This window comes from Brachypodium distachyon, chromosome 1 (genome assembly GCF_000005505.3).
Source record: "Brachypodium distachyon strain Bd21 chromosome 1, Brachypodium_distachyon_v3.0, whole genome shotgun sequence".
NCBI lineage: Eukaryota > Viridiplantae > Streptophyta > Magnoliopsida > Poales > Poaceae > Brachypodium > Brachypodium distachyon.
The window spans coordinates 16625326-16649258 of record NC_016131.3 but is presented as its reverse complement, the minus strand read 5'-3'; the positions used below and the strand labels follow the sequence as shown (position 1 = coordinate 16649258).

At 44.3% G+C, this 23933-nt stretch overlaps 5 protein-coding genes across 8 annotated transcripts; 2 read left to right on the top strand and 3 right to left on the bottom strand.

The window, feature by feature from the left end:
• The first annotated feature begins 2867 nt into the window (after window positions 1-2867).
• LOC100828742 (putative pentatricopeptide repeat-containing protein At3g23330) lies at window positions 2868-5416 on the top strand. The gene has a single exon (XM_003559881.4). The coding sequence runs from the start codon at window positions 3038-3040 to the stop codon at window positions 4976-4978; it is 1941 nt and encodes a 646-aa protein (XP_003559929.1). The 5' UTR covers window positions 2868-3037; the 3' UTR covers window positions 4979-5416.
• A 641-nt stretch (window positions 5417-6057) lies between these two features.
• On the bottom strand, window positions 6058-9057 carry LOC100838565 (meiotically up-regulated gene 185 protein). Of its 2 annotated transcripts, XR_001405364.2 has the most exons (6): window positions 8714-9057; window positions 8340-8414; window positions 7612-7751; window positions 6970-7107; window positions 6583-6859; window positions 6058-6487 (listed from the first exon to the last, which is right to left on the bottom strand). XR_001405364.2 is itself a non-coding variant. In XM_003562599.4 (5 exons), the coding sequence occupies exons 1-5, from the start codon at window positions 8955-8957 to the stop codon at window positions 6638-6640; spliced, it is 819 nt and encodes a 272-aa protein (XP_003562647.1). In that variant the 5' UTR covers window positions 8958-9056; the 3' UTR covers window positions 6058-6637. The 2 variants fall into 2 exon arrangements, 1 of the variants encoding a protein (XP_003562647.1); XM_003562599.4 differs by having other exon boundaries at window positions 6058-6859; window positions 8714-9056.
• Window positions 9058-9403: 346 nt separating this feature from the next.
• LOC100838267 lies at window positions 9404-13668 on the bottom strand. Of its 2 annotated transcripts, none has more exons than XM_010236982.2 (12): window positions 13361-13668; window positions 13167-13254; window positions 12726-12825; window positions 12556-12629; window positions 12389-12457; window positions 12191-12268; window positions 11721-11845; window positions 11188-11260; window positions 10768-10838; window positions 10318-10695; window positions 9989-10091; window positions 9404-9904 (listed from the first exon to the last, which is right to left on the bottom strand). In XM_010236982.2, exons 1-12 carry the CDS (start codon window positions 13459-13461, stop codon window positions 9692-9694), a joined length of 1473 nt encoding a protein of 490 aa, XP_010235284.1. In that variant the 5' UTR covers window positions 13462-13668; the 3' UTR covers window positions 9404-9691. The 2 variants fall into 2 exon arrangements, with proteins under 2 accessions (XP_010235284.1, XP_003562646.1); XM_003562598.3 differs by having other exon boundaries at window positions 10780-10838; window positions 13361-13666.
• Window positions 13669-13946: 278 nt separating this feature from the next.
• LOC100828438 (apoptotic chromatin condensation inducer in the nucleus) lies at window positions 13947-21073 on the bottom strand. Of its 2 annotated transcripts, XM_010236972.3 has the most exons (8): window positions 20778-21073; window positions 20599-20682; window positions 17872-19941; window positions 15754-15942; window positions 15521-15672; window positions 14866-14935; window positions 14442-14790; window positions 13947-14358 (listed from the first exon to the last, which is right to left on the bottom strand). In XM_010236972.3, exons 3-7 carry the CDS (start codon window positions 19919-19921, stop codon window positions 14468-14470), a joined length of 2784 nt encoding a protein of 927 aa, XP_010235274.1. In that variant the 5' UTR covers window positions 19922-19941; window positions 20599-20682; window positions 20778-21073; the 3' UTR covers window positions 13947-14358; window positions 14442-14467. The 2 variants fall into 2 exon arrangements, with proteins under 2 accessions (XP_010235274.1, XP_003559928.1); XM_003559880.4 differs by having other exon boundaries at window positions 14442-14935.
• A 237-nt stretch (window positions 21074-21310) lies between these two features.
• Window positions 21311-22360, top strand: LOC100837964 (50S ribosomal protein L7/L12). The gene has a single exon (XM_003562597.3). The coding sequence runs from the start codon at window positions 21350-21352 to the stop codon at window positions 21836-21838; it is 489 nt and encodes a 162-aa protein (XP_003562645.1). The 5' UTR covers window positions 21311-21349; the 3' UTR covers window positions 21839-22360.
• Window positions 22361-23933: the final 1573 nt, after the last annotated feature.

Below are 23933 nucleotides of genomic sequence, written 5' to 3'. Positions count from 1 at the left end.
AGGGGGGGGGGGGGCAGGGCCCCCACACTGGTCATGTCTTCTGGAAAGCATAATGCCAAAAAGCGAAATAGAAAAGGAAGAAAATATTACTTGTATTATGGTTCATAACAAAGGCAGAAAGGTCCTACAGATCAGGGCGTCCATCAAGTGGACAAGGGAAAAGCCCTCCAGTTCTTGCTCGAATCCCTCGTTAAGTAGATTAGCACAGATCAACTTGCAGTTTTCGTGTTCAATTACTCCGTTCCTTGTGTCAAAGATGTACTTTTAAGTAACTGCCATTTTTGCATTAAATATATGATTAATTGAATTCCATTTTTCTTAAAAAGGCTTGGCGGGGCGCGACGATGTTTTCCCCGTACACATCGGAGACGACCGGACTGACGAGTATGCCTTCAAGGTATGGCGTGTCAGCTTCTCTTTTGTACTGATGCTAGCAGCACCGGGAAAAACACATGAATGAGTTAACCAAGTGTTGAAGCCTTTTATTTTTGATTTTTTCCCAAAATGAAATGAATTAGGTGCTGCATAGCATTGAACAATCCATCAGGATCCTCGTCATAAGGTTACCAAGGAGACCAGTGCCTCCTACTTGCTGCATGACCCTGACGAGGTATATATACATACTCCATTGTACACACATGCTTTACTATATACGCACACATGCATGCTACCGTTTATGTAGTAGGAGTGTATAATTGTGTATAGAACGATGTAGATGCATGCCTATTTCTGTGCTAACTAGTAGCTTTTGAGGTTTTAAAAGTGGTTGCTGTAGCACAACCTAGCTAGCTAGAGTACTGCACATGAGCTTATCTCCAGACCCCCTTTTTACCGAAACTACCGAGACATCAACATGGGCATCATATCACAACTCGCCGGTTCCATATGTTAAAATTCCACCTTCCAATTTCGCCGTTCCAATTTTAACTTAAACACAACATCCGGTGTTGCATGCATGTGATAAATGTGGCTGATCGATTGGCTGAGATCAATCCGATCGGCAACAGAACATACTTTGCACTCGTGTCGTGCGGGAGATCGAGAGGAGGGGGCTTGCGCTGAGGATGGACGAAGACGGACGGCTTCATGATCTGAGGTATTTGATGGCATATTGGAAGTAATTTCGGTAAAGTGACGAAAACTCGAGCCCGACTAAAAAACCGAAGGAAACAAATCGTGTTTTAGCCGCAGCAGCGATACAACGAGCCGGCTGGCGTGAATGCCGTAGCTAAGAACCCCGACCGTTGGAGCACCCAGCAGCAGTGACCGTCCCGAGGCCCCGACAGTCGCCAGAGCAGACCAACCAACAAACGGGTGCTCTGCAGGGTCGGAGTTTTCGGATCTTGTGCCGTTTCCGATTAAGACCAGGATGACCATTCGTTCCGTCAGCGGAGCGAGTCGTGGGATTCGTCTGATGCAATGTCACTTCTTTTTTTCCATTTGAGGCCCGCCAGATTTGCTCGTTGCTGGTCCATGGCAAGAGCGTTCGGACAAGAAAACCTCTACTGAGTCTAGTTGAGAAAAGTATATCGCCACTGAATCTAGTTGAGAAAAGTATATCGCGTCTCATGATGAGCGTGAACGCGTTGCAGTTGGTCGTTTAACCTTTTCTCTCTCTCTCTCTCTCTGTACTTTTTGGACACTCAAGATTTAAAACCGGACAACAATGTCCATATGGAAACAAAAACAGTATCACCGTCTATGTGACAGGGTGCCAACTTGGCACTTTCTTCTTCTACCCCTTCTCATTGAGAGTCAGCTAAGAGTTAAGAGTTGGCTAATAGTCGACATTTTAATCATTGTGTAATGTCGTATTTAATTCTAACAAATCATGACACAAGCCATTGTATGTGTTATTTTACCGTTGACTTTAAATTACGTGAAGAGTCGATAGTAACTCTGCCATTGCGCATGTCCTTAGAGACTATCCCATCATGTTTTTTTAAGAGAAATGCCAAGTTGACGTCAACGTGGCACATTAGGGACAAAAATCGCGTCGGCATTGATACAACTTTGCACCAGGGTCAAAAAGAACAATTGGTATCCGGTTATGAAAGTTAAGTTAACGAACTATTTGCACACTTGAGAAAATTCTCAAGGCTTTCCGACCCGGATGGGCGTGAGTGCGTGACAGCTTCGCTGCCGTGGTTCGTCACCACCGGCGACCACCATGAGCAAAAGTTGCCGGCCGGCGTCGTTGCGATGAAGACGCCCCCAGCCAACATTGCCGGCATCCAAGGAGCCCGGCTTCAGGATGGCAATGGGGCGGGTCTGGATGGGTCGACCAAATCCAAATCCATATCCATATCCATATCCATATCCATATCTATCGCCAAATCAACTATCCATCCACGAAAGTATCAGTGGATGCAAAACCATATCCATATCCATATCCACCGGGTATCTGGGTATACATGGATTATTCATATCCATGCAATATACATCATAAACAAAAGCAACAACAACATATCAGGAAGAGAGAGGGGATCAATGGGGGAATCGGGAGTCAAGGACAGATCCGGGTCGGTGGCTCGTGGGGTGGGAATGTGGGACTTAGAGAGAGGAGGTTGTTAGGGTTAGAGTCGAGTGGGAAGGAGACTATTTATATGACTCAATATAGCTAACTAATGGACCCACATGTTAATAATTTATTTATTTTAATAAATACCGGGTATCCATGGATATTCATGAATCAAATGTGATATGCGTGTCCGCTCCACGAATCGGCGGGTATCCATTCGTGGATATTCATAAATCAAAAATCCGCTCCATATACGGGATGCTAAATATCGATGAATATCCACATTTTGACTATGCATTGTCGTCTTGGGCCAGCTGCGGACATTGGCCACCCTTCAGCAAACCCGCTCCCGGTCTCTGATGATCTAACAAGCCAAACCTCCTCTCTCTCCCGCGCTCGTGCGCATCACTACACGTCTACAGTCTACACCCGAAGCCTTGTGCCAACCACCACCGCTCGCCGACCCGGTAAAACCAGTAGTTCGCCGCCGCCTGCCGCTCTCTCCTTCTCCCGAGCATGCAGCCGTGGTCCATCGCTGCGGCGGCGGCCGCCGCGCCATTCCCGCCGCTCCCGCCGTCATGGGCGCACCAGATCCGCGTGGCGGCGTCGCAGGGGGACTTCCACCACGCCATCGCGCTCTTCCTCCGGATGCGCGCCTCCGACCCCGCCGCGGCCTGCTCCTCCGTCCTGACCTCCCTACCGGGCGCGCTCAAGTCCTGCGCCGCGCTCGGCCTCCGCGCCCTCGGCGCGTCCCTCCACGCGCTCGCGCTCCGCTCCGGCGCGTTCGCCGATCGCTTCGCCGCCAACGCGCTCCTCAACCTCTACTGCAAGCTCCCCGCGCCCCCGTCTCACTCCCCGGAAATGGACGGATCAGCGGTGGTGTTAGAGAGCGTCCGGAAGGTGTTCGACGAAATGCCCGAGAAGGACGTGGTGTCCTGGAACACGCTGGTGCTGGGGTGTGCGGAGAGCGGGAGGCACGGAGAGGCTCTGGGATTGGTCAGGGAGATGTGGAGAGACGGGTGCAAGCCCGACTCGTTTACCTTGTCGAGCGTGCTGCCGATCTTTGCTGAGGGTGCAGATGTCAGGAGGGGGATGGAACTTCATGGGTTTGCGACCAGGAATGGGTTTCATGACGATGTGTTCGTCGGCAGTAGCTTGATTGATATGTATGCGAATTGCACTCGGACGGATTACTCGGTCAAGGTGTTTGACAATCTCCCGGTCCGTGATGCGATTCTGTGGAACTCGATGCTTGCAGGGTGTGCACAGAATGGGTCGGTCGATGAGGCTCTCGGACTATTTCGTCGTATGCTGCATTCTGGGATCAAACCTATGCCTGTGACTTTCTCAAGCCTTATACCTGCCTGTGGCAATTTGGCTTCATTGCTTCTTGGGAAGCAGCTGCATGCATATGTGATCCGTGGTGGGTTTGATGGTAATGTGTTCATATCGAGCTCCCTGATTGACATGTATTGCAAATGTGGGAACGTCAGCATTGCTCGTCGCATCTTTGATCGGATCCAGTCACCTGACATCGTATCATGGACTGCGATGATAATGGGACATGCATTACATGGCCCAGCAAGAGAAGCTCTGGTGTTGTTTGACAGGATGGAGCTGGGAAATCTAAAGCCTAATCATATCACCTTTCTAGCTGTTTTAACTGCATGCAGTCATGCTGGATTGGTGGACAAGGGTTGGAAGTATTTCAACAGTATGTCAGACCACTATGGCATTGTTCCTTCTCTTGAGCATCACGCAGCACTTGCTGATACCCTTGGCCGTCCAGGGAAGTTAGAAGAGGCGTACAATTTCATCTCTGGGATGAAAATAAAACCAACAGCAAGTGTTTGGTCCACATTGCTAAGGGCTTGCAAGGTCCATAAAAATACTGTCTTAGCTGAGGAAGTTGCCAAGAAAATTTTCGACCTTGAACCTAGGAGCATGGGGTCTCATATAATTTTATCAAACACATACTCGTCTTCTGGGAGATGGAATGAAGCAGCGCACCTGCGGAAATCTATGAGAAAGAAAGGCATGCAGAAGGAACCAGCTTGCAGTTGGATTGAAGTGAAGAACAAACAACATGTGTTTGTAGCTCATGATAAGTCCCATCCATGGTATGAAAGGATTATTGATGCACTTAATGTTTTCTCAGAGCAGATGGTACGCCAAGGTTATGTTCCCAATACAGACGATGTTTTCCAGGATATTGAAGAAGAGCAGAAGAACTCTGTGCTATGTGGTCACAGTGAGAAACTTGCGATAGTATTTGGTATTATAAGTACACCTCCTGGAACAACAATACGTGTGATGAAGAATCTACGAGTTTGTGTTGACTGCCACACAGTAACAAAATTTATTTCAAAAATTGTTGGGAGGGAGATTGTTATGCGTGATGCAAACCGTTTCCACCATTTTAAGGATGGAATCTGTTCTTGCGGGGATTTTTGGTGACTGAGCAAAAGCTTGGGATTGCTTCATGTTCATGACATGAGTTCCTATTGCACATGCCTCTGTACTGAGCAATGAGCATATCTTTGAAAAGGTGGAGCTATTCTGGAATTTTGTTGGTGTCAAGGGCAATGAAGGTTGCTTGGAGTAGTTAACTAGACATGGATCATGTGGTTCTTCGCGTTGTGAGGCAGTCTGTTTCTTTTGAAGAACAACACAGCACTGTGATATTATTTTAGCTAATTCAAGCGCCAAACCAGATCCATCTGAAGTTCTAAACAACACAGCACTACAACGATATGTATTAGCTCTTTTAAGGTATTTAGGTATTCTAATTTAAAGAACAACATATTCAGGTATACTTGCAACCTTTACTCTGGACACTGCTACTTTATTGACATATAGAATTCTGTTTGTTGGACATGGTGCCAGCCACATAAACCTTTGGTGGTATTTATTCTGACTCAGTTGCCTTTTTTGTTCCGTTAAGTATTACAGTGCCATTGTAGCGTCAACTTTTCGAAAAAAAAACTGGAGATTTGCGGTGGCATTTAACAAAAGATAAATATTGCAATGACATATTCTCTCGATCATCAAAGTTGCGTGACATATATGGTGAATCCATCGAGCCGTAGAATCTTGTGTTGCCATGGCACACAATGCAAGAATTATACTCCCAGTAAATGCTCTAGTCACATATTGGATCCTTCTTTTCTGGCTGTGTCGAGCCCCTCAGTAGTAATCCAATTATAGGGAAACAAGTCCGTTTGTAAGTTAAGAGGACCTCAATCCAATTATGGTAATGGCCTGTTTGCCTTGAGGAGTTGAGGTCCACCAATTGTCCAATTTGCTACCGATGACTTGAGATTGAGATGCAACTGCTCAACACCAACTTAATTCTATTTCGCACAGCATTCCTGTAACGGGAAATTCACAGATACACAGAGCAGAGCGTCAATTCAATAAAGTTTAAAACATGTTGTACTGTTATCTTTAATCCGCAACAACGCGCATGCTCATTGCTAGTGTTTACACAAAATTGATGTTATTAGGTTCATATTCAAAACCACTTCTTATAACTGTGATCTTGTAACCATCATTTAAGGTTATGTTCATATTTGAACATACAATAGGTATGCATATAATAGGCATGAAACATTATGTAGATGGCGGACACAAGAATATGCATACTGAAACTGCAGTATTCCTGCTTACTAAAACACAAACATGACTGCTGCTTCTGCCTTCTGCAGAATATTTACACAGGACCCAGCTAGCACTAAATTTGCTCTAGCCCAAACAGCGACCCAAGGCCACCCTAACATAATTACATCTTGCATGTAACAAGTATACATATCGGATAGTCAATCTCTTGCAAGTCTTATCCACCTACGTTTTTTTGGGTTGAATCACACTATAAGGCTGCAGCAATCCAGTACTGATGGATCACTTCACTTTGTTTTCTTTAAGCTCCATGGGATAATCCTACAATTGCACCAAGGGGGTTTCTTCCTGATCCAAGAAGTACCAGTGTAACTCAGCATTTCCAGTGAGGCCGATTTTTTCTTGCCTTTATATACTTCATTGTGATGGAATTTGAACAATACCTTCCAGGATATCTGTGATGGGGTGGATAAAATGGTGTGTAAATACTGGATGGAATTACTTCAGGAAAGTTTTGTTATCATCTTCGTCTGTATCTAACTCAAGCCCCTCAGCAGCTAGAAGTCTACTGATCTCATCTTTCCTGTCTTCCTCTGCTTTCTTCCGCATAAGGTCCCGCTTCCGTAGGACAAGGGTATGTCTTTTTAGAGTTGTGCTGTAGAATTCCATGGATGCCTTCCTTTCCTTGGCAAGTAACCTCCTTTCCTCCTCCGGATCAACCTGGGTCCAGTAGTTCAAAGTAAACCATAATACATGTGATTCAGAATAAAAAGCATGGGGATAGCATGATGTGCACACCATGCAGGATAGAATAAATGTTTTATTGTGACCTTTGACCGAGAGAGACGGCGCGCACGTAGTGTCAATTCTCGCTGTTGTTGCTCTGCCCAAGCAGCTACCGCCATGTCGCCGCGTTTATCAAAAGCTTTTCGTTTTTTCATCACCCACTCCATCCATGCCTGAGAAGCCTGATTAATGGAAATTCTGGTTGTTAGCATTGCAAGAATACCTTTTAAGGCCCTCATTTCAGATTATCATAACGAATATTTTTTAACCTTTGTTTGTGTTCTCCTAGTTACACATAAGATAAGTAGAATGTTTAATTATTTCAAGGTGATACATGGGAAGGCCCACTTTTTTTTGACATTCATCAGTTGTTGTTGCTGATCCATTAGTGCAGCAATACATGTCATGATGAACTCCAACTTCAAGATTATAGGAGTAGGAGTTAGCTCAAGGATCAGGATGTGCTAGCTTTAATTAGTTCTCTTTTTCTTGGTTTTGGAATCATGGAATTGGTTGAGGAGAGGAAACTATTCTATGTAATTGATATTCTATTGCTAACACTAGTAAACATTTATTAATTTGAGATGACAGAACAAAATTAACAAACAAACACAAACATGAAATTTTCTGCCGTGTATCATGAAATCGACACAGTAAGTTGGGTAGCCGATCACGGAAATTCAGACCTTCAGTGGATTCACAAAATGCTCTTTATCATATGCCTTTCTCCTTTCATCATCAATCAGCAGCTCATATGCAGCTTGGATTTTGATGAAACGGGCTTCAGCAGTCTCTCCTTCCTCGAGGGTTCCCTTACCATCATAAACTTTGAGACAACAAAATAATCAGATCGAATAAAATTAATTCTTTTGTAGTTTTATCAGGTCACGCATGCAAAATAGCATGAATCCACCAAAAGGACGTCTCCTATGTTTCAACGGCAAAAGATTCCTCCACTGTTCATTGTTAGCTGTAGGCAGAGTACCATACTACTGCAACTTCTATTTATGTTTTTTTGCCTAGTCTTGACTCGAGTACATTTATGGGTGCATATTTCACAAAAAAAAAGGTGTCCACTTAAGTGATCAATAACTATGAATGGAGGAATCAGATAGTTCACCCCAAGATCTGGAAGTCTTGGCTCTTGAGTCTATTTTTGGGTGCATATTTCCAGTTAGAAGGCTTTATAAGTAGGGTACCCTTATAAGTATAATCAAATAATTGAGCTTTCATTCAATCATTGCAGATTTCTTTTTTCCGCAGAAACCAACATAGGCCTACAACACACAAATAACACCAACACATACATCATGTTTGGAGGGACCTATGAATTATAAGTAAGGAGATAACACCAAAATCAGGAATGCAGAATCACTGGATAGGAAAATACAGAAAGGAAAAGAAGCAAGCGTACCATCAGGGTGATAGAACTTGGCCAATCTCCTGTATGATGTCTTTATGGTATCCTCGTCGGCATCCCTGTCCAGCTCTTTGGACCACACAAACACGCATTAGTTCTGCAGCTAGTTCTAAGCCCGTTGAACAAATTAATATCACGAGAAACCCCCAATCTGGACCGAACTACAGAGCCAGCAAACTCCCCAAATGATCCAAAATCCAGCAACCAATGCCTCATATTTCGATCAATTGAAACTCAACAGGACCAAATCATTTGAGATAGGGATTCATGAGCCTCATAGACAGGAGCAAAAACCGAGATGCCAATCCTAATTCCAAAGAAATGCACTTCGCTTAAGCAATTAAGCATAAGCTATGGCTTCGTCATACCGAGCGTCTCGTACGGGGACTTCTCGGAATCCCAGCTCGCGGTGGCGCGCGTGGACGCCGCCCTCTTCCGCGCGCCCCCAGCCGCCCTCGCGACCTCGTCGAGCACGAACGCGGGCGGCGCCTTGGACGGGGCGCGGAAGCTCCCGCCGAGCGGCGGCGCGAACCAAAGCCGCCTAGCGCCTCGGCCGGCGGAGGAGCAGTAGTAGGTGTGGAGGAGGATGGAGATTGCTCGGAGGCTGCTCATCGCCGGCGATCAGGGGCTTAGGGTTAGGGCGTGGAGGAGGAGGTAAGCCGGAGCTCGCAGCGGCCGTTGTGTGGTGGAATGGAGGGAACGCTTCCCGATGGTGACACGTGGATCACTTCTCTTCATAAAAAATAATTTAACATTACTATTTTTTTTCAGCTACGTGTATAAGGCCTTTCTTCGCTCAGAAATTGAACATAAAATTTTCGTACGACTCAAAAAAAACTTCTTCCCAATTTTTAAGTAATTCTTCTACTCCCTCGACCATATTTCTTGTTAAAATATTACTTGTATCTAGACGCTTTTTAAACATAAATACATCCATATTTGGACAAATTTGAGACAAGTAATATAGATTTGAGGGAGTAACATAATCTTGGCACGATTTTTCTAACACTTGCTGCAAGAAAAACGGTTATCTTCCATTGCAGTTTCAGTTGGAGAGAGGGCAGGGCAACAATAGAAATCAAAACTTCAGATCGTCATACAGGCAAGAACAGCTACATATATACTAATTCATGGCCTGTAAGTACTATAGAGGTATATTTACAAATTACAGGTGCTGTACAGATGGTTGCTGATCAGTTCTACCCTTCTCTGCATAACTCACTGGTGCTTACCTCTGTTTCTGTACATAAACAAAGATCATATCATCAGACATCCATCCATCCATTCATCTAGCTACTCCTGCAGTGTTCTAAAAGCTTTGTTTCTGCGAATTCATAGGATGAGAGCTATTTCTTTTTGGCACCACCGCGAGCATAAGTGTGGGCTTTTTCCCACTGCACAATGTCTTCGGCCTGGGATGGTGGCGGCGGTAGGATCTCGCGCTCTACCATGTCCCAGCCGTCTAAAATACTGTCCATTGCTCCGCCATGTTTTGTAGGTTTACCGGTGTACAGGAAACTCATGTTCGAGTTGAGGAGGAGGTTATCTAGAGCGCTCGGCTGGTTAAAATAGAGATTGTATCAGGCAATGCGATGGACTGAAAGTAGATGCAATGCAGGCGAAGAAATGAAGTGAGAGTTTACCATGATAGCTGTGTGTGTGCTGTCCAGCAGGCTGCTGTTAGATGAGATGGCCGAACTCGCCTTCCATATCGATCTGTTTAGTTGCTGTGCTTGCTTTTCTGATCTGCAAGCAGAATGTAGTCTCAATCTACCTTTCATGTAAAGCTTATTCGCCCCTTAAGAGGCTATTAAATGCAAACAATGCTATGAAGTCTTTATGTTGTACATTTTCGAGCAGTGATGAGGCAGAGTAAATACAGTTTGTATGTTGGAGCAGACGATGGAAGAAATATTCTTATTGAGAACCATCATGCATTGTCATCGTTCTCTACGAACATTATAAAATGTACCTTGAGGCGATATTTGATTCAAGAGCAGCTCTAAGGGCCTTTGATGACGATAACATATGGAGCATCTTTGCAAATGCATCGAAAGTAGAAAGATTGGATGGCACATCCAAGCCCAATGAGTTGTAGTAGTAGGAAGTAATGGCCTTAACACTTGTCTTTAATAACGATATTCCTTGTTGCAAGTCTTCATGCCTTTCCATGGAGTGCGAAGATGCAGCAGAGAAGTTAAAGCTATTGCTTCTTTTGGAGTCAAAGAGTGATTTCTTATCTGAGTCCACAGAGTCAACACCGAAGTTACCCGAACCACTTTCTGTCCATGAATTTTCCTCACCAACAGAGCAATTATTTTGCCGAGGAACAAAAAGTGGGTAAACCTTGCTGAAAGGAATAGAACAGTTCCACACCAGTTAGAATTTAAATAGTTGGTGAGTCAGAGATGCTGCATTTTACCTACAATAGTACCTCTGGGATTGTCGTGTACTCCAGTAGGAACTCCGCTGCCATATACGGGAACATGAAGCCTAATACACAGCATATACATAAATTTGTTAGCCATGTGACCAAACTAGATAATCAATATAACACCCATGCTGCTATCACAAATCTGAACAAGCATAACATGCAGAATGTATATGATGGATAAGAACCTTACTAAGTGCAGGGTGCTATGGTATGCTCGGACAAGTGAAATATTCCAAAAACAAACTCAACAAAATAATCATATTTGTGGACAAGATTACTATCCATGCTACAGTATGAGGCTCATATCATTTAACCGTCAGGATTAGCTAAATGAATCTTCTGTATGGCATTCCAACAATGCAAGAGCAGGCCTGTGATAATAGATAAGGGCACTGAATTGGATCATACCCCAAAGCCAGCTACATGAAGGGCTGGTGCAGATAGGATAGGAACTGCAATGCTGAGGACTTGTAGCATGTACCTATAACAAGAAGAAGCTTTAGTTGACTAGAATTTGGAACCAAAACACATTATTTGCAAATTGTTATACCAAACAGTCTGTTTAACCCAATAAAACAATATTACAGTTGACAATTCAAATGGTTGCTAGTCTTGTCGGTAACAAAACTATTAGACTATTAGTCTCTGTACGTAACTACTTGCCCCAAATTCTACTTACAAAAGCTAATGGAAATTGACGCAGCGAGCTCTGGCTTTTTTTAGAAATAAGCCACCTTATAAAAGATTTTTAGACGGCGTAGACAGAACACACAAGAGTGGGGTCTATCAAGGACCATAATTCATACAACATCGATTCATTTAACCACTACAGTTATTAAGAGCATAGCATTTTACCTAAGTAAAAAAATGAATTACGAAACTGTAAATATCAGAACAGTAACAAAGTAGTAGTTAAGAGGATTAGAGCAAAGAAGTATAACCCCAATGAAGCCGATAGCTCTTCTGAAGGAACAGAATGTGGATCTAGACCACGAGGTAAACGAACGCCGCATATAACATCATACGGATCACTGTGGCCATCCTTCTTTTCTCCATCTATAATGGCCTACAAATAAAGAGCACATATGTAAATCCTTACCTTAGTATGAGAACTCAGGTGACATTACACCACTAAGTATTATAAAAACATTCCTTTTCCTCAGGTGAATTTCAATGAGTAAACATGAAGCTAGTGTGTGAAAGATGTCACATTAAATAGTAATAGTTAAATGGTCTCATATGATCAAAATTGAAACATGAAGCTAGTATGTGAAAGATGCCCGTAAATAGTAATAGTTAAATGATCTAAATCGAATCTTGCCCAGTGAAGTGTGCAGTTGTCCTAAGGATCTCAGAATGCAGGAAAAAGAATGGTAGAAACATCACAAAATAGCCAGAACTTAATACTTACTCGTCGCATTGGGAACAACCTGCAAAGTTGCTTTATAGCTTTGGACTGCCTTTTGAGACGTTCAGAGGTAGCTGCCATCTGCCAAGAAAATACAAATCTGTCAATTGCAGGGGATAGACACACAGATGATGAATAACAAAAGAGGTCTTGATACACAGATCAAACAAGTAGGAAGTGGGTAGGCATGTTAAGACTTACAAGACCCATTTGTGCTGCTTTCATGGCATTGGTGTGCATTGTCAATGACTCAGTTTGCTTCACTTTTAGCTAGCAATTTGGGAAAAGATATATGGAAAGGTCAGTAATCTGTCAGGGGTGAAATTTCTACTAATCAAAGGGGAAACACCAAGAAGACCTATTTATACCGTGACAAAAGCCAAATTCAATGTATCTGTTTTCGCCTTGAGATCACTCGCTGCGTGCTCAACCTTCTTCTTCTCTGCGAAAACATCAATAACCACAACTCAGTGCCGCCTCTATGGCAACTGGTAATAAGATTACACTCAGTAGAGCAAACTAAATAAATCATATTAACCTATTGCAGTTTGACTCGTCAATTTATGGAGCCGATCCTTCAGCTCCTTGATGTCCTGAGCTTTGCTCACTCTCCAGCTCCTCTGCTCTTCCGCTTTCCTCTGCCAGAAATACACAAAACAGCACAAAGTTATACTCTTTCTGTACCAATTCTCATTCCAAAAAAGCATATGATCCTTCTGTACAGTTCCCAACAAACACCAATATTTTTTGTTTTTGCGAGAAACAAACACCAATTCTACCCGTTCTAACATGGTAAATTGAGCTATGTAACTGTCACTAGTACAGGTTGCGGTGCATACCGCGCCTTTAAACCCACCATACTAATTACCTACGCAATATAGCATATCCAGGTGAAAGATTCCAAAAATTAACACTCAAACACATGGAAGCCACCAACCCCAAAACACATGGAAACTCAAATACAGCGATGCCGACCAACCTTGGCCTCGAGGCGCGCGGCGACGCGGGACTGGAAGGAGTCGCGGAGCTTCCTCTTCATGCGCAGCTTCGCGTGGTAGTCGGACAGTCTGCGCACAAACCCAGAATCGCAACGCAGCGGCGGGGACGGGTGTGAGGGTTACGCCGGCCGAGAAGAGGCAAAACTTTGACGGCAGGGGGGGAGGAAGGGCGTACCTCGTGTTGACGCAGGCGACGCAGCAGGAGGGGAGGTTGGATCCCTCGCAGAGCGCGCAGCAGCTGCTGCCGCTGCCGCTGCCCCGCCGAGACGTCATCATCTCGCGCCTAATTCGACGGGAGCGGCGGGCTGTCGGAGGGGGGCGGTGGATGCCGGATAACCGAGGGCGCGGCTGCGGAGAGCAGAAAAAGGGGAGAGGCGGTGGTTACTGCGCAAGTCGTTTGCGTGCGCGAGGAAGGAGATGATGCGGGGTGGAGCGAGAGGGGGAGGGATATGGCGTAGAGAGACACACAAGGATGAGTCGGACGAAGACGACGATCCTCGTCCTCTTCCAACTCGTATTGGGCTGTCGTGTCAAACAAAAACCCGTATTGGGCTGGGCCGTGGCCATGAACGAGTTCTTTTCTCAGCCCAACGTTACTCGTCAAGTTTCCTTTCAAACGATTTGTTTCTCTGTAATATCCGCCACGAAAGGTATCACTTGGCAGGTGCAGTTTCGCTTGTTGATAAATCCGACTTCAGCGTAAGTACGGTAAAGCAACATCCACCCAGTTCAGAAGAACGAATATTACAAAGCATGCCAACCTCAGAATTCAAATTCATATGATTGAAACTTCCAAGTACAGGGTAAAATGCTTTCACTTGACAGCGCAACAAGAGCAGCCGGGTAGCCGCATAAGCATAGCCACAAGTTCATCAAAATAAAAGCAGCGGTTCGTTCAACTGATCCAAAAGGTGACGAGTCCACCATGATCTGAGGCTGCCTTGCGAATGTTAACAGTTCGGAACAGACAGATGCAGCGACTAGAGTCTAGAGCTAAGCTCAATTTACACTGGAACTACTCGGTTCTCCAAGACAAAGACCTCGAAAGCTTCTTCAGGACACTAAAACATACAGCTACAATCGGTAGCTACCAACTGGTACTTCTGTATGAACTGCTGTGGCGGTAACAGTCGGGTGACAGGAAGAGAATCTGCTGATCCATGCCGCTGGTGCCTGAAGAAGAGATGAATAAAACATTAAAACGACTACCATTCCAGCGAGTTTTGGCTCAAAACATCAAATGATAACCAACATACCAGCCGGAGCAGCAGAATTGAGCCCCCTACCCTCCCCTCTTTCCTTTGCTGCGCGCTGCCAGCTTGGCTGACATCTCCTCTTCCGATAAAGGCAAGTAGAAAATCCTCGGGGAGGCCTGCGTCCTCTTGAAGAGTTCATCGAGTGACAAGGGAGCTGTATCACTAACAGGTTCCTTTGGAGGGGGTGGAAGCATCTCCCTTCCCGACCCTGGAGTAGAAGTAGGAGGCAGCATCATAGGAGATTGCGGAGTAGGTAATAGCCCCCGTGAGGCAGCCATCATTTGGTTAGCCTTGGCTTGATGGAAGGGTGCTGCCTTTGGTACTGTATCTGTGCTGAGCCTGATAGGCACTGGCGGTGGAGGAGGGTGTTCAAGTCTGAGCTTCACCTCACATGGGTCAACAAATTCTGCAACTAAGTAATTACCGTTGTTTGGGGGCCACTGGAGGTTGTAAACAGCATTCCTGGTTGCCACAGCTTCTTCCACTGAAGAGTACTGTGCATCAGAGTAGAAAAACGAACGTGCAAGTCAACACCAATACGTTATCAGAATTGGAAGAAGCAGTAAAACATGTGATGCATCATCAAATCCTTTGAACTACCAATAAGGTGCGACAAGGCTAACTTCTCAGGTTTGCAACCTTCATAGAGTAATACTGAAACCAACTTCTAGCTTTTGGGTGAACTGGTCGATGCATGCAATTCTATACTAACTACCATAAAACAAACAAAAGACAATCCTTCCAAGGCCAGATAAAAAAGCAACTGACCATTGAACGATATCTATTAGCAGCAACAGACTAAAGCACAACTGTTTGTTGTTATAAATTACTCCCTCCATCCATATTAAGTGACTCAAATTTACCCAAATATGGATGTATCTATGTCTAAAAAGCGTCTAGATAAATGTAATAGAAAGTCACTTAATATGAGACCGAGGGAGTAGCAGATTTCATCTGTAACCTCATGAATGGCAAAATTGGCAAAGTCTGAAAAGGGTCATATAAGGGGTGGATACTGATTCTTGGAATGCACTTCTGACAAGATTTTCTCATGAAATATAATGAAATCAACGACATACTGTAACATAGCAGTGGGTCTTGATATGATCCATCCAAAAGCCGCAAACAGATCCAGTTCTACCAAGAAGCTCTTGAACAGCCTTCAAAGTAAACGGGCGAACGAATCGATCAACTCTCAAGGAAGTTGTTGCGGGTCTCAGAGAAGGTTGCACTGAAATATGGACATAGAAGAAAAGAATTAGATACTGATGTGAAGTTCATATACCTTACCAGAAATGTAGATAAATCTCACCAATGTGCACTTTGTGGGCTTCTCCACTTTCTGTTGAATCAGACCTGCCAAAAGAATGTTTTAGAGCAGGCTGAAACACATCCTTGGGAGCATCAGAGCCACTTGGTCCGCATGCTTGTTGCTTAGGAATTTTGAGATTATACACATGGCGCTGACGTTTGATGGGCTTATTTGCAAGAAATTCTTGGGCTGTGCGTTTAACAGTGAGTTAGAACAAAAACGTGATGATATATAGAGTAAAATGCACTGGTGGTCTAGAAACTTGGCACACATGTCAGGGACCTAGGCGTAATTTCCAAATATTAGGGAGGGCAGGGCACCCGCTGCCCCCCCCCCCCCCACGACCTCTGCCACTGTGTATGTGCACTTTGGTCATCATCTTAAAAGATGTTGTGGACCGGTCACTAACTTGGCAAGTTGTGCACGCACGGTCAAAACTTGACACTATCAGTTAATTTTGACAGATTGTGTGCCGATGTGGCTCACAGGGTCCCACAAAAAGCTATTTTGTATGGAAATAACTCAAGTGAGAGCCCGAGGGACCCATTTTTTGCGAAGAACCCTGAATGCCATCTCCAGGGTGTCGAAAAATAACTTAATACTGCCTCCGTTCCTAAATATAATAAGTCCTAACTTTGTCCTAAGTCAAACTTCTTAAACTTTGACCAAATTTATAAAAACAAATCTATAAACATCTATGACTCTAAAATAGTTTTATATAAATCCATTATGATATATTTTTTCATAATATACTAATTTGATATTCTAGAAGTTAATACATTTTTTACAAACTTGGTCAAACTTTGAGAATTTGACTTACGAAAAAGCTAGGACTTCTTATAGCTAGAAACTAAGGTAGTAACTTTTATCAAGAATCCTGTCCTGGTTGAATCCCTAAATCCCCATCCGTCGTCGCCGCTGGACATTTTTTAACCTACAATCGTGGCTGAACTCGAGTCACCTCCGTTGTCGCTGCAAGACAACTTCCGTGGTGCCGCCACGAAGCTCTGCTGCTGGCGAAGTACAACCGGACAACCACATCCGCGTAGTGCCCACGGGGCTCTGACCAGTGGCGGAGCTGGCGAAGGAGGTTTCTCAGATAAGGTTTTAATAACTTTTGCTATACATGCATTTTCATATTTGGTCATGCATTCTCTTGGCTAGACGCAAATATTTGCATATTTGGTTGCGCATTCTCTTGGCTGAATTTTGTGGGGGGAAATGATTCAAGGGGTCACATACAGGGCCATGCTAGAGAATAAGTGAGGAGCGCAGACTGAGGAGGAATGATTCAAGGTGTTTCTTTCGTGAAAATACAGCCCACCTGTGCTCCCACGTCGGTACGACATCCGTCCAATTTAACTAACCACTATGGGAATCTGCTGCTTTGCCATGTGCCAGTAGCAAAGCCTTGTTTACACTCGGCAAAGCATTTGCCGAGTGTTGGCAGACTATTTCACCGAGTGCCGGATGGAATACACTCGGCAAAGCCACCGGCACTCGGCGAAACAGGTTTCTCCCATAGTGAACGGCGTCAAGTTTTGACCGCGCGTGCACAACTTGCGAAGTTGTGACCAACGCACAACATTATCTAAGGTGAGTGACCAAAGTGCACATACGTGCCATGTCCCTAGACCACCGGTGCATTTTTACTCATATGTATTAAACCATTGATCAATTATTACCAAATTCACTCGAGGGATGTAGCATGTGCAATGACGGGAACAAATCTTACTAAATGACCGCAAAAAAGCTGCCCTGTTCCCAAACCCATAGAAGAGTAGAATATACGAGGTATGATTGTTTCATGCCAGATTTATAAAAGACAAAAAGAAAATCCACAACGACAACGACCATACAACACATACAATGAACTTACACTGAACACTAAGAGCAAGTGTGCATGCACAGTTGCACACAGATACATAAACAAATGTCTTAGAAAATGATATGCACAGTTGCACACAGATACATAAACAAATGTCTTAGAAAATGATATGCACAGTTGCACACAAATGTCATAGAAAACGATATAAGAAGACTGCACAAATGACTCAAGCTATTCGTATAGGATGGGGATACAGGAAATGATCCAACACTCTAAGAAGATAGACAAACCTTCAGGTTTCCTCTTTTCAGATGGAGTTACTGCTTTCCCTTCAGCTGCAATGGCCTTTGTATGCACAGATGAATCATTGGTAACAGTATCAATGAGAATAACCTCTTTTACCTCATAGTCTGAGTTGGTAAACTCATTCTTTCCTCCAAGATCACCAGATTTGATATTTGGATCAACGTGTTTACTTTCCATGACATCCTCCATCATTTCATCACCTGAGCTCCTGTCTAAATCTAGATTTTCAGGAGAACCACCATTGTGACTGATCTCTTTCTTGTCCAAGTTCATACTGGTTGTAGATTGTACTTGTTGGAATGATATATCATTCTTAGAGAACTCTTTGTCATGGTTGAATGCCTGCAAATGATCACCTACTGAGGGAATGTTGGATGGTGGTTTGACCATATCCCGCTTAGCCTCTAGTTCTAAATCAGAACTGTCAGCATTCAGGTTACCCATTACATTAGTTGATATATTATCATGGGAAATCAACACACACTTAATTTGAGAACCTAGATCTGAGCTGGCCTCAGATACCTGGTCTTCTGGTCTAGACAAGGTTGGTTGGCAGGTGATGATCGTGTGCCCAGAATCATGTTGGTTATCGTTCATCGAAGCATTGTCACCTGAATCTATCTTCAGAATAAAGGTATCGGCATTCTGTCCTGGTGCAGTTGCATGTGGTGCAATAGTTTCTGGACGTGATGATACTGCTTTGTGCTCTAGAACGTCAGAGCTTAACTTGTCTTTAACAGAAGCTGCATACACCACATCAATATTGGCAGCATCAGATGGTAGATCATCAACAGACATTTTCTTCCTGGTGCCTTTTTCTGGATACTTCTCTGCAATAATCTCACTATGACCATCGGCTTGTGGATATACTTCCTTCACTATAGTACCGTCACTGGGAGTTGATCCTAGATCATCGCCTTTAGTTGCAACTGCATCACTTAGAGAAATTTTAGTTATTGCCACATCAACTAGAGGGGCATCGGTAACTTCTATAGCGGCAACAAGAGTTACTCGACTAACTTCTCCGGTAGTTACAGAAACTTCGTGATTAACATCTGTAGTAGCAACTGCACTTTCCTTGCTAGCTTCTGTAACAGAGACAACATGATCTCCTTCCTGAGAATGACCTTCATCGACAATATGATCCATCACAGCTTGGCAAATAGATGCACCAGAAGAACTAGGAGTTTTCTCATCTTTCAGATCACCCGAATTTATAGGAATCAGGGTCACGGCATTCTCTCTTGGTGCAGTTGCAACAGCATCAACACCACAAGGAACAGTTGGCGCAATAGCATCTAGAGGTGATGATAATGCTTTGTGCTCTAGAATGTCTGCGTCTAACTTGCCTAAAGCAGAAGTTGCATCCAACTTGACATCAATACTGGCAACATCAGATGGTAGATCATCAGCGATGATTTTCTTGCTGGTGCCTTCCTCTGAAGCCTTCTCTGCAGTAATCGCGCTATGACCATCAGCTTGTGCATATACTTCCTTCACTATAGTACCGTGACTTGGAGTTGATCCAAGGTCATCTCGTTTAGTTGCCACAGTGTCACATAGAGAAACTTTATCTGTTGTTGCCACATCAACTAGAGGGGCAACGACAACTTCTGCAGCAGCAACAAGCGTTGTCTGACTAATTTCATCGGTAGTAACAACAGCTTCCTCATTAACATCTGTAGTTGCAACTGCTCTTTCCTTACTATCTTCTGTAAAAGAAACAACAAGATCCCCTTCCTGAGTTGCAACCTGAGAAGGAACTTCATCGACACTCTGTTCCATCGTAGCTAGGCCAATAGTTGTATCAGCAGAACCAGAAGTACTGTCCTCTTTCAGATCATCATCAGCGGTAGCTCCGCCACCTGTTCCTTCTCCACCAAGAATATTACCCTGAAGGTCCTCAAAGAGCCTTTTCACAAGATCATCTTTCAAACCTATGATAGGTAGGTTCCTCCTACAGAGTTCATCCTTCAGTTCCATGATGCTCCACTGATCAATTGACCTCTCATTCAGCACAGGGTATGTCAACATTGCAGCTGGCAGAATTTCGCCTGTGTCGTGGAATGGGAAAGCCAGTTACCATGAATTTTAATAGCATAGTAAAACAAAATAATAAGAAATTCCGATCTATGAACTAAACTAAATTGTTTCCTCCCTCAGCTGCAGAACAAAATTATGGCAAGTCTTAAGAAGACATAATAAGTATATATGCTCTCGCATTGTAGCAACTAGCAAGTAAGAACTCTGATGAAGTGACGGTTTACACACTAATTAACCAAAAATAATCTAAGACATAACAATCAGATGTTGGTGGAACAAATTACTGTGAAATGCTCCATGTTGGAACAGAAATTTTGCACTGAGTATTCGACAGGAACTGCATGCTAGTTGCGGAAAATCGCAAAGTTTAGTATAACTGTCTAAAATATATCAGCTCCATATAATTGCATAAATAGGCAATTGTGTGCACATAAGCATCCCCACCCCAGGCACAGAATTCACTCCAGAGCATACCAAAACCACAAAGGCGAGCATGCAAATAGCACCGAACAGCAAACGCCAACGATCACTATCAATCCCTCTCACAAAGCAGCCTACACCTAAACCCCTCAAAAACCCTTGATACCAACGAACTAATCCCTAACCAAACATTTCAAAATCGCACGAAGCTTCAAAACCCTAAGAATCATAAACGGACGGGAGCTCACCTCGCAACAACCGAGAAGACAGATCTCAACGGTGCCCAGCGGCCAGCGCACACCACCCTTCACCAAGCCACCAAATTCCAAAACCTACAAGCACGCAGCCACCAGATCAAAGCTCCGACCCGCAAAACCCTACTAAAAATTCATAAACAAGCGACGGAAAGGCGATTTCACAAACGAACCGCAGCGAGCCCTCCGTGGCGGCGCGCTTCCGGAAGCGAACAGCACCGGAAAAGTTCCGCAATTCCGCAACAGGCCCCGGAGATAAATCACGGAGAGGAGGAAGGTGCAGGAGAACCCTATCGGGCAATCAAGGAGGCGGAGTTGCGGGACGGGGTCGAGCCTGGCATTGATCGGAACCCGCGATCCCCACCCGCCGTAGTTCCGACTTCGACGAGGGTTTTGCTTCTGCTCCGCCGCGCCGCGGGGAGCGACGAGAGAGAAATGTGGTCTGGTGTTCGAGCAGCGCCGAGTGTGTCCTTTGGGGTGGGGTCATATGCTCAGTTGCTGCCTTGGAGAGTTGGAGTCTTGGAGAGGACTAGCAGCCAGCAAGCAGGCAATGACCGACTCTCACTGACAGGTGGGGGTACCGGATTAGCAAAGACCTGTCCCTTGTTTATCCTAGCGTACTATCCAAAATCCGCTTATATTCCTGGAACACGTATTCCGTATTTACGTCTTCGTGATCTATAAGGCTGTTCTCGAAAGAGCCAAAACCCTACCCCCGACCCGGTAATTCCCGGAAACTACCAAAATGCCACTCTTCTACTCCAAATTCGCGCCGCTGATCCCCCGCCTCCGCCGCCTCTCCACGGCGACGGCGACCGCCGCCGGCGAGGACCCTAAGCTGTCGCGCATAGCTGATGACCTCATGGCCCTCTCCTCGACCGAGCTGGACGACTACTCGGCACTCATGCGCCTCAAGCTCCGCCTCTCGCTCACCTCCAGCGCGGCTGCCGGCGTCGGCCCTGGCGCGGCCGGAGACGCGGCCTCCGGGTCCGCGGGCGCCGAGGAGGCCGCGGCGGTGAAGACGGCGTTCGACGTGAAGATCGAGAAGTACGACGCCGCGGCGAAGATTAAGATCATCAAGGAGGTCCGCGCGATGACGGACCTGGGGCTGAAGGAGGCCAAGGAGCTGGTGGAGAAGGCGCCCGTCGTGGTGCGCGCGGGCCTTCCCAAGGAGGAGGCTGAGGCGCTGGCTGCTAAGCTCAAGGCCGCCGGGGCCGCCGTTGCGCTGGAGTGATCCGGAGCGAGCGAAAGGTGTTCCCCTTTTCGGTTCCTAGATGATGCAGCGTCTGTCTATCTGTGTGTGTTTTAATTTGTTTAAATTGGATTTTGTTGGGATTGGCGCAATCGGGTAGGGGTGCAAGAAGATGCAGGATTTGCTTGCATTGTTGTAGCTTATGACTAGCCTCGAAGCATAATCACTGATATATCTTCCTGAACCACGCAATAAGGTGATGATGTGCTGTGTTCTTACTAACCTGGATTGAACATTTCAATAGCCACCTTGACTAGTGTGAGGGTATACAGATATGCAATTCTTGTTGGCATCAGTGCATGAAAATGGTTATCCTACAGATCCAAGTAGCTCTTCTTGAACTAAAGGTAGATGCCATTGATAGATCACACATTTAACAGTTGTCTACAGTTTGCATAATTTAGTGATTAGTCCAAAGACATATGGCTTATAGTTTAGTCCATACACATATGGCTTGTATGATGATTCTGCGGTTACAAAATAATAAAGCAAGACATTATATCATGAAGGTGTTGTCTAATTGATAAAGGTTCCAGTGACCTTGTATGGTCTTCTTTTGTTTGATCATAAAATGGTTATCCCTACTTCCCTAGGATAGTTATTGTAGAGTACTGAAATTGTTCAAAGTCCAACGATAAGTCGTTGTCTTGTAACAAATGAACCTGAAATACAAAGGATTTAGTTTTCTTTCACAAGAGTTTTAGTTGTCTTATATTCTGCTAGAAGGCAAGTATTTCGATCATTTCGCTACTGGATGCCACACTATCAATCTGCATAAGATGTGTACCATATTGCACAGTGCATGTATTCGGGAACTTACAAAACCAAAGAGCTGGATAGCTGACTTCAAACATCCACTAGTTGAATCTCCGACACTGATTTTATGTTGCAGTTGGTTTCATGCACTTACATACTTTATGTATGTTGATATTGATGCAAATCAAATTTCTTGAATGTGTACAAAGTTATATGGATAATGTATAAAATTAAGTCTTGTGACATCTCTTGTAAATTTGCATATTGTGCTTATAAAGCTATAAATTGAGGTTAGTTCCTTTTGCTGTTCAGACTTCTGATATTAGTAGAGGCTCATACTGAAGGTAGAACTTGATCGGTGAATATCTGAGCGGCATCATCTCTGCAGCGAAATTTGAGCTGCCAGTCTGTAACTGTAATATAACTTCAAGATATCAACTTTTTTTTAAGAGGCTTCAAGATATCAACTGGAATTATACAATTTGGCGTTTTTTAGATCGCTTAGCTTTGAAATAGATGCTTCCTGATCCATGATGCATCTATTGAGTGTTGAGCAAAGGTTAGCTCCGAATAATGAGAGATATATGGCACTGAACTCTTTTTGCAAGCTGATCTGCTATTCTCAAGAATCCTTTTTGCTGAGGAATCTGTTAAAATTGGTTTGATTGTTCATAATTGTGTGCTTTGATTGTGTGGCTGGCAAAATGTCATTAAGTTAATTCTGACCTATTTAGTCGTCCACTCTTGCTGGAGCTTGGTTGTTTGCCAGTTTGATGGTATGAAAAATCGCAAGGTGGCTGCTTGCATTGTTGGTGCTGCACTGCTGCTATAATTGATTTTTCATGGTGTAACTTGCAGCAGTTCCAGACTTCCAGCTGCTGTTATGTGGTAAAACTCTTTTCCAGTTCCAAACTCTTAATCCGAGATATGTAATCTCCGGGGATAGAGATCTGAATATGATCAAATATAAGTGGCCTAGCTACTCCCATTCTCTCGTTTTCTTTCTCTCCAGCTCCTGAAGATTTCAGAGCCCAGATGTATGTGTGTTTTGGAATATCGATTTGAATGAATTGCATGTTAGGATCATCAACTTATCAACTTGGGCAAGTCTCCGCTTGCTTCCACTAGGGAGGATCTTGGATGGCAAATATTATTTTAAACAACATGAGGTGTATTGGATGGTAATTTATAATAATCGATCGCATTTATTTTTGCTCGCACTCATCATTTAGAAAAGGAGAACCAGTGTTCTCCTGGAAACGTTCCCAACTACAACTTCTCAATACAACTCTATATCACCATCGTCATTACCTCATCATCA

Excerpts from the sequence above, each read along its gene's own strand:
- LOC100828742 (XM_003559881.4), top strand. The coding sequence starts at position 3,038 with ATGCAGCCGTGGTCCATCGCTGCGGCGGCGGCCGCCGCGCCATTCCCG.
- LOC100837964 (XM_003562597.3), top strand. The coding sequence starts at position 21,350 with ATGCCACTCTTCTACTCCAAATTCGCGCCGCTGATCCCCCGCCTCCGC.
- LOC100838267 (XM_010236982.2), bottom strand. The coding sequence starts at position 13,461 with ATGATGACGTCTCGGCGGGGCAGCGGCAGCGGCAGCAGCTGCTGCGCG. Across the intron at positions 12,630-12,725 it reads GACGAGTCAAACTGCAATAG|AGAAGAAGAAGGTTGAGCAC; the intron begins GTTAATATGATT and ends ATGTTTTCGCAG. Across the intron at positions 10,092-10,317 it reads GAATCAAATATCGCCTCAAG|ATCAGAAAAGCAAGCACAGC; the intron begins GTACATTTTATA and ends TTCTGCTTGCAG.
- LOC100828438 (XM_003559880.4), bottom strand. The coding sequence starts at position 19,921 with ATGTTGACATACCCTGTGCTGAATGAGAGGTCAATTGATCAGTGGAGC. Across the intron at positions 15,673-15,753 it reads AGCCCACAAAGTGCACATTG|TGCAACCTTCTCTGAGACCC; the intron begins GTGAGATTTATC and ends TCCATATTTCAG. Across the intron at positions 14,936-15,520 it reads AGACCCACTGCTATGTTACA|TACTCTTCAGTGGAAGAAGC; the intron begins GTATGTCGTTGA and ends TCTGATGCACAG.
- LOC100838565 (XM_003562599.4), bottom strand. The coding sequence starts at position 8,957 with ATGAGCAGCCTCCGAGCAATCTCCATCCTCCTCCACACCTACTACTGC. Across the intron at positions 8,415-8,713 it reads GTCCCCGTACGAGACGCTCG|AGCTGGACAGGGATGCCGAC; the intron begins GTATGACGAAGC and ends TGTGGTCCAAAG. Across the intron at positions 7,752-8,339 it reads CAAGTTCTATCACCCTGATG|TTTATGATGGTAAGGGAACC; the intron begins GTACGCTTGCTT and ends GTTGTCTCAAAG.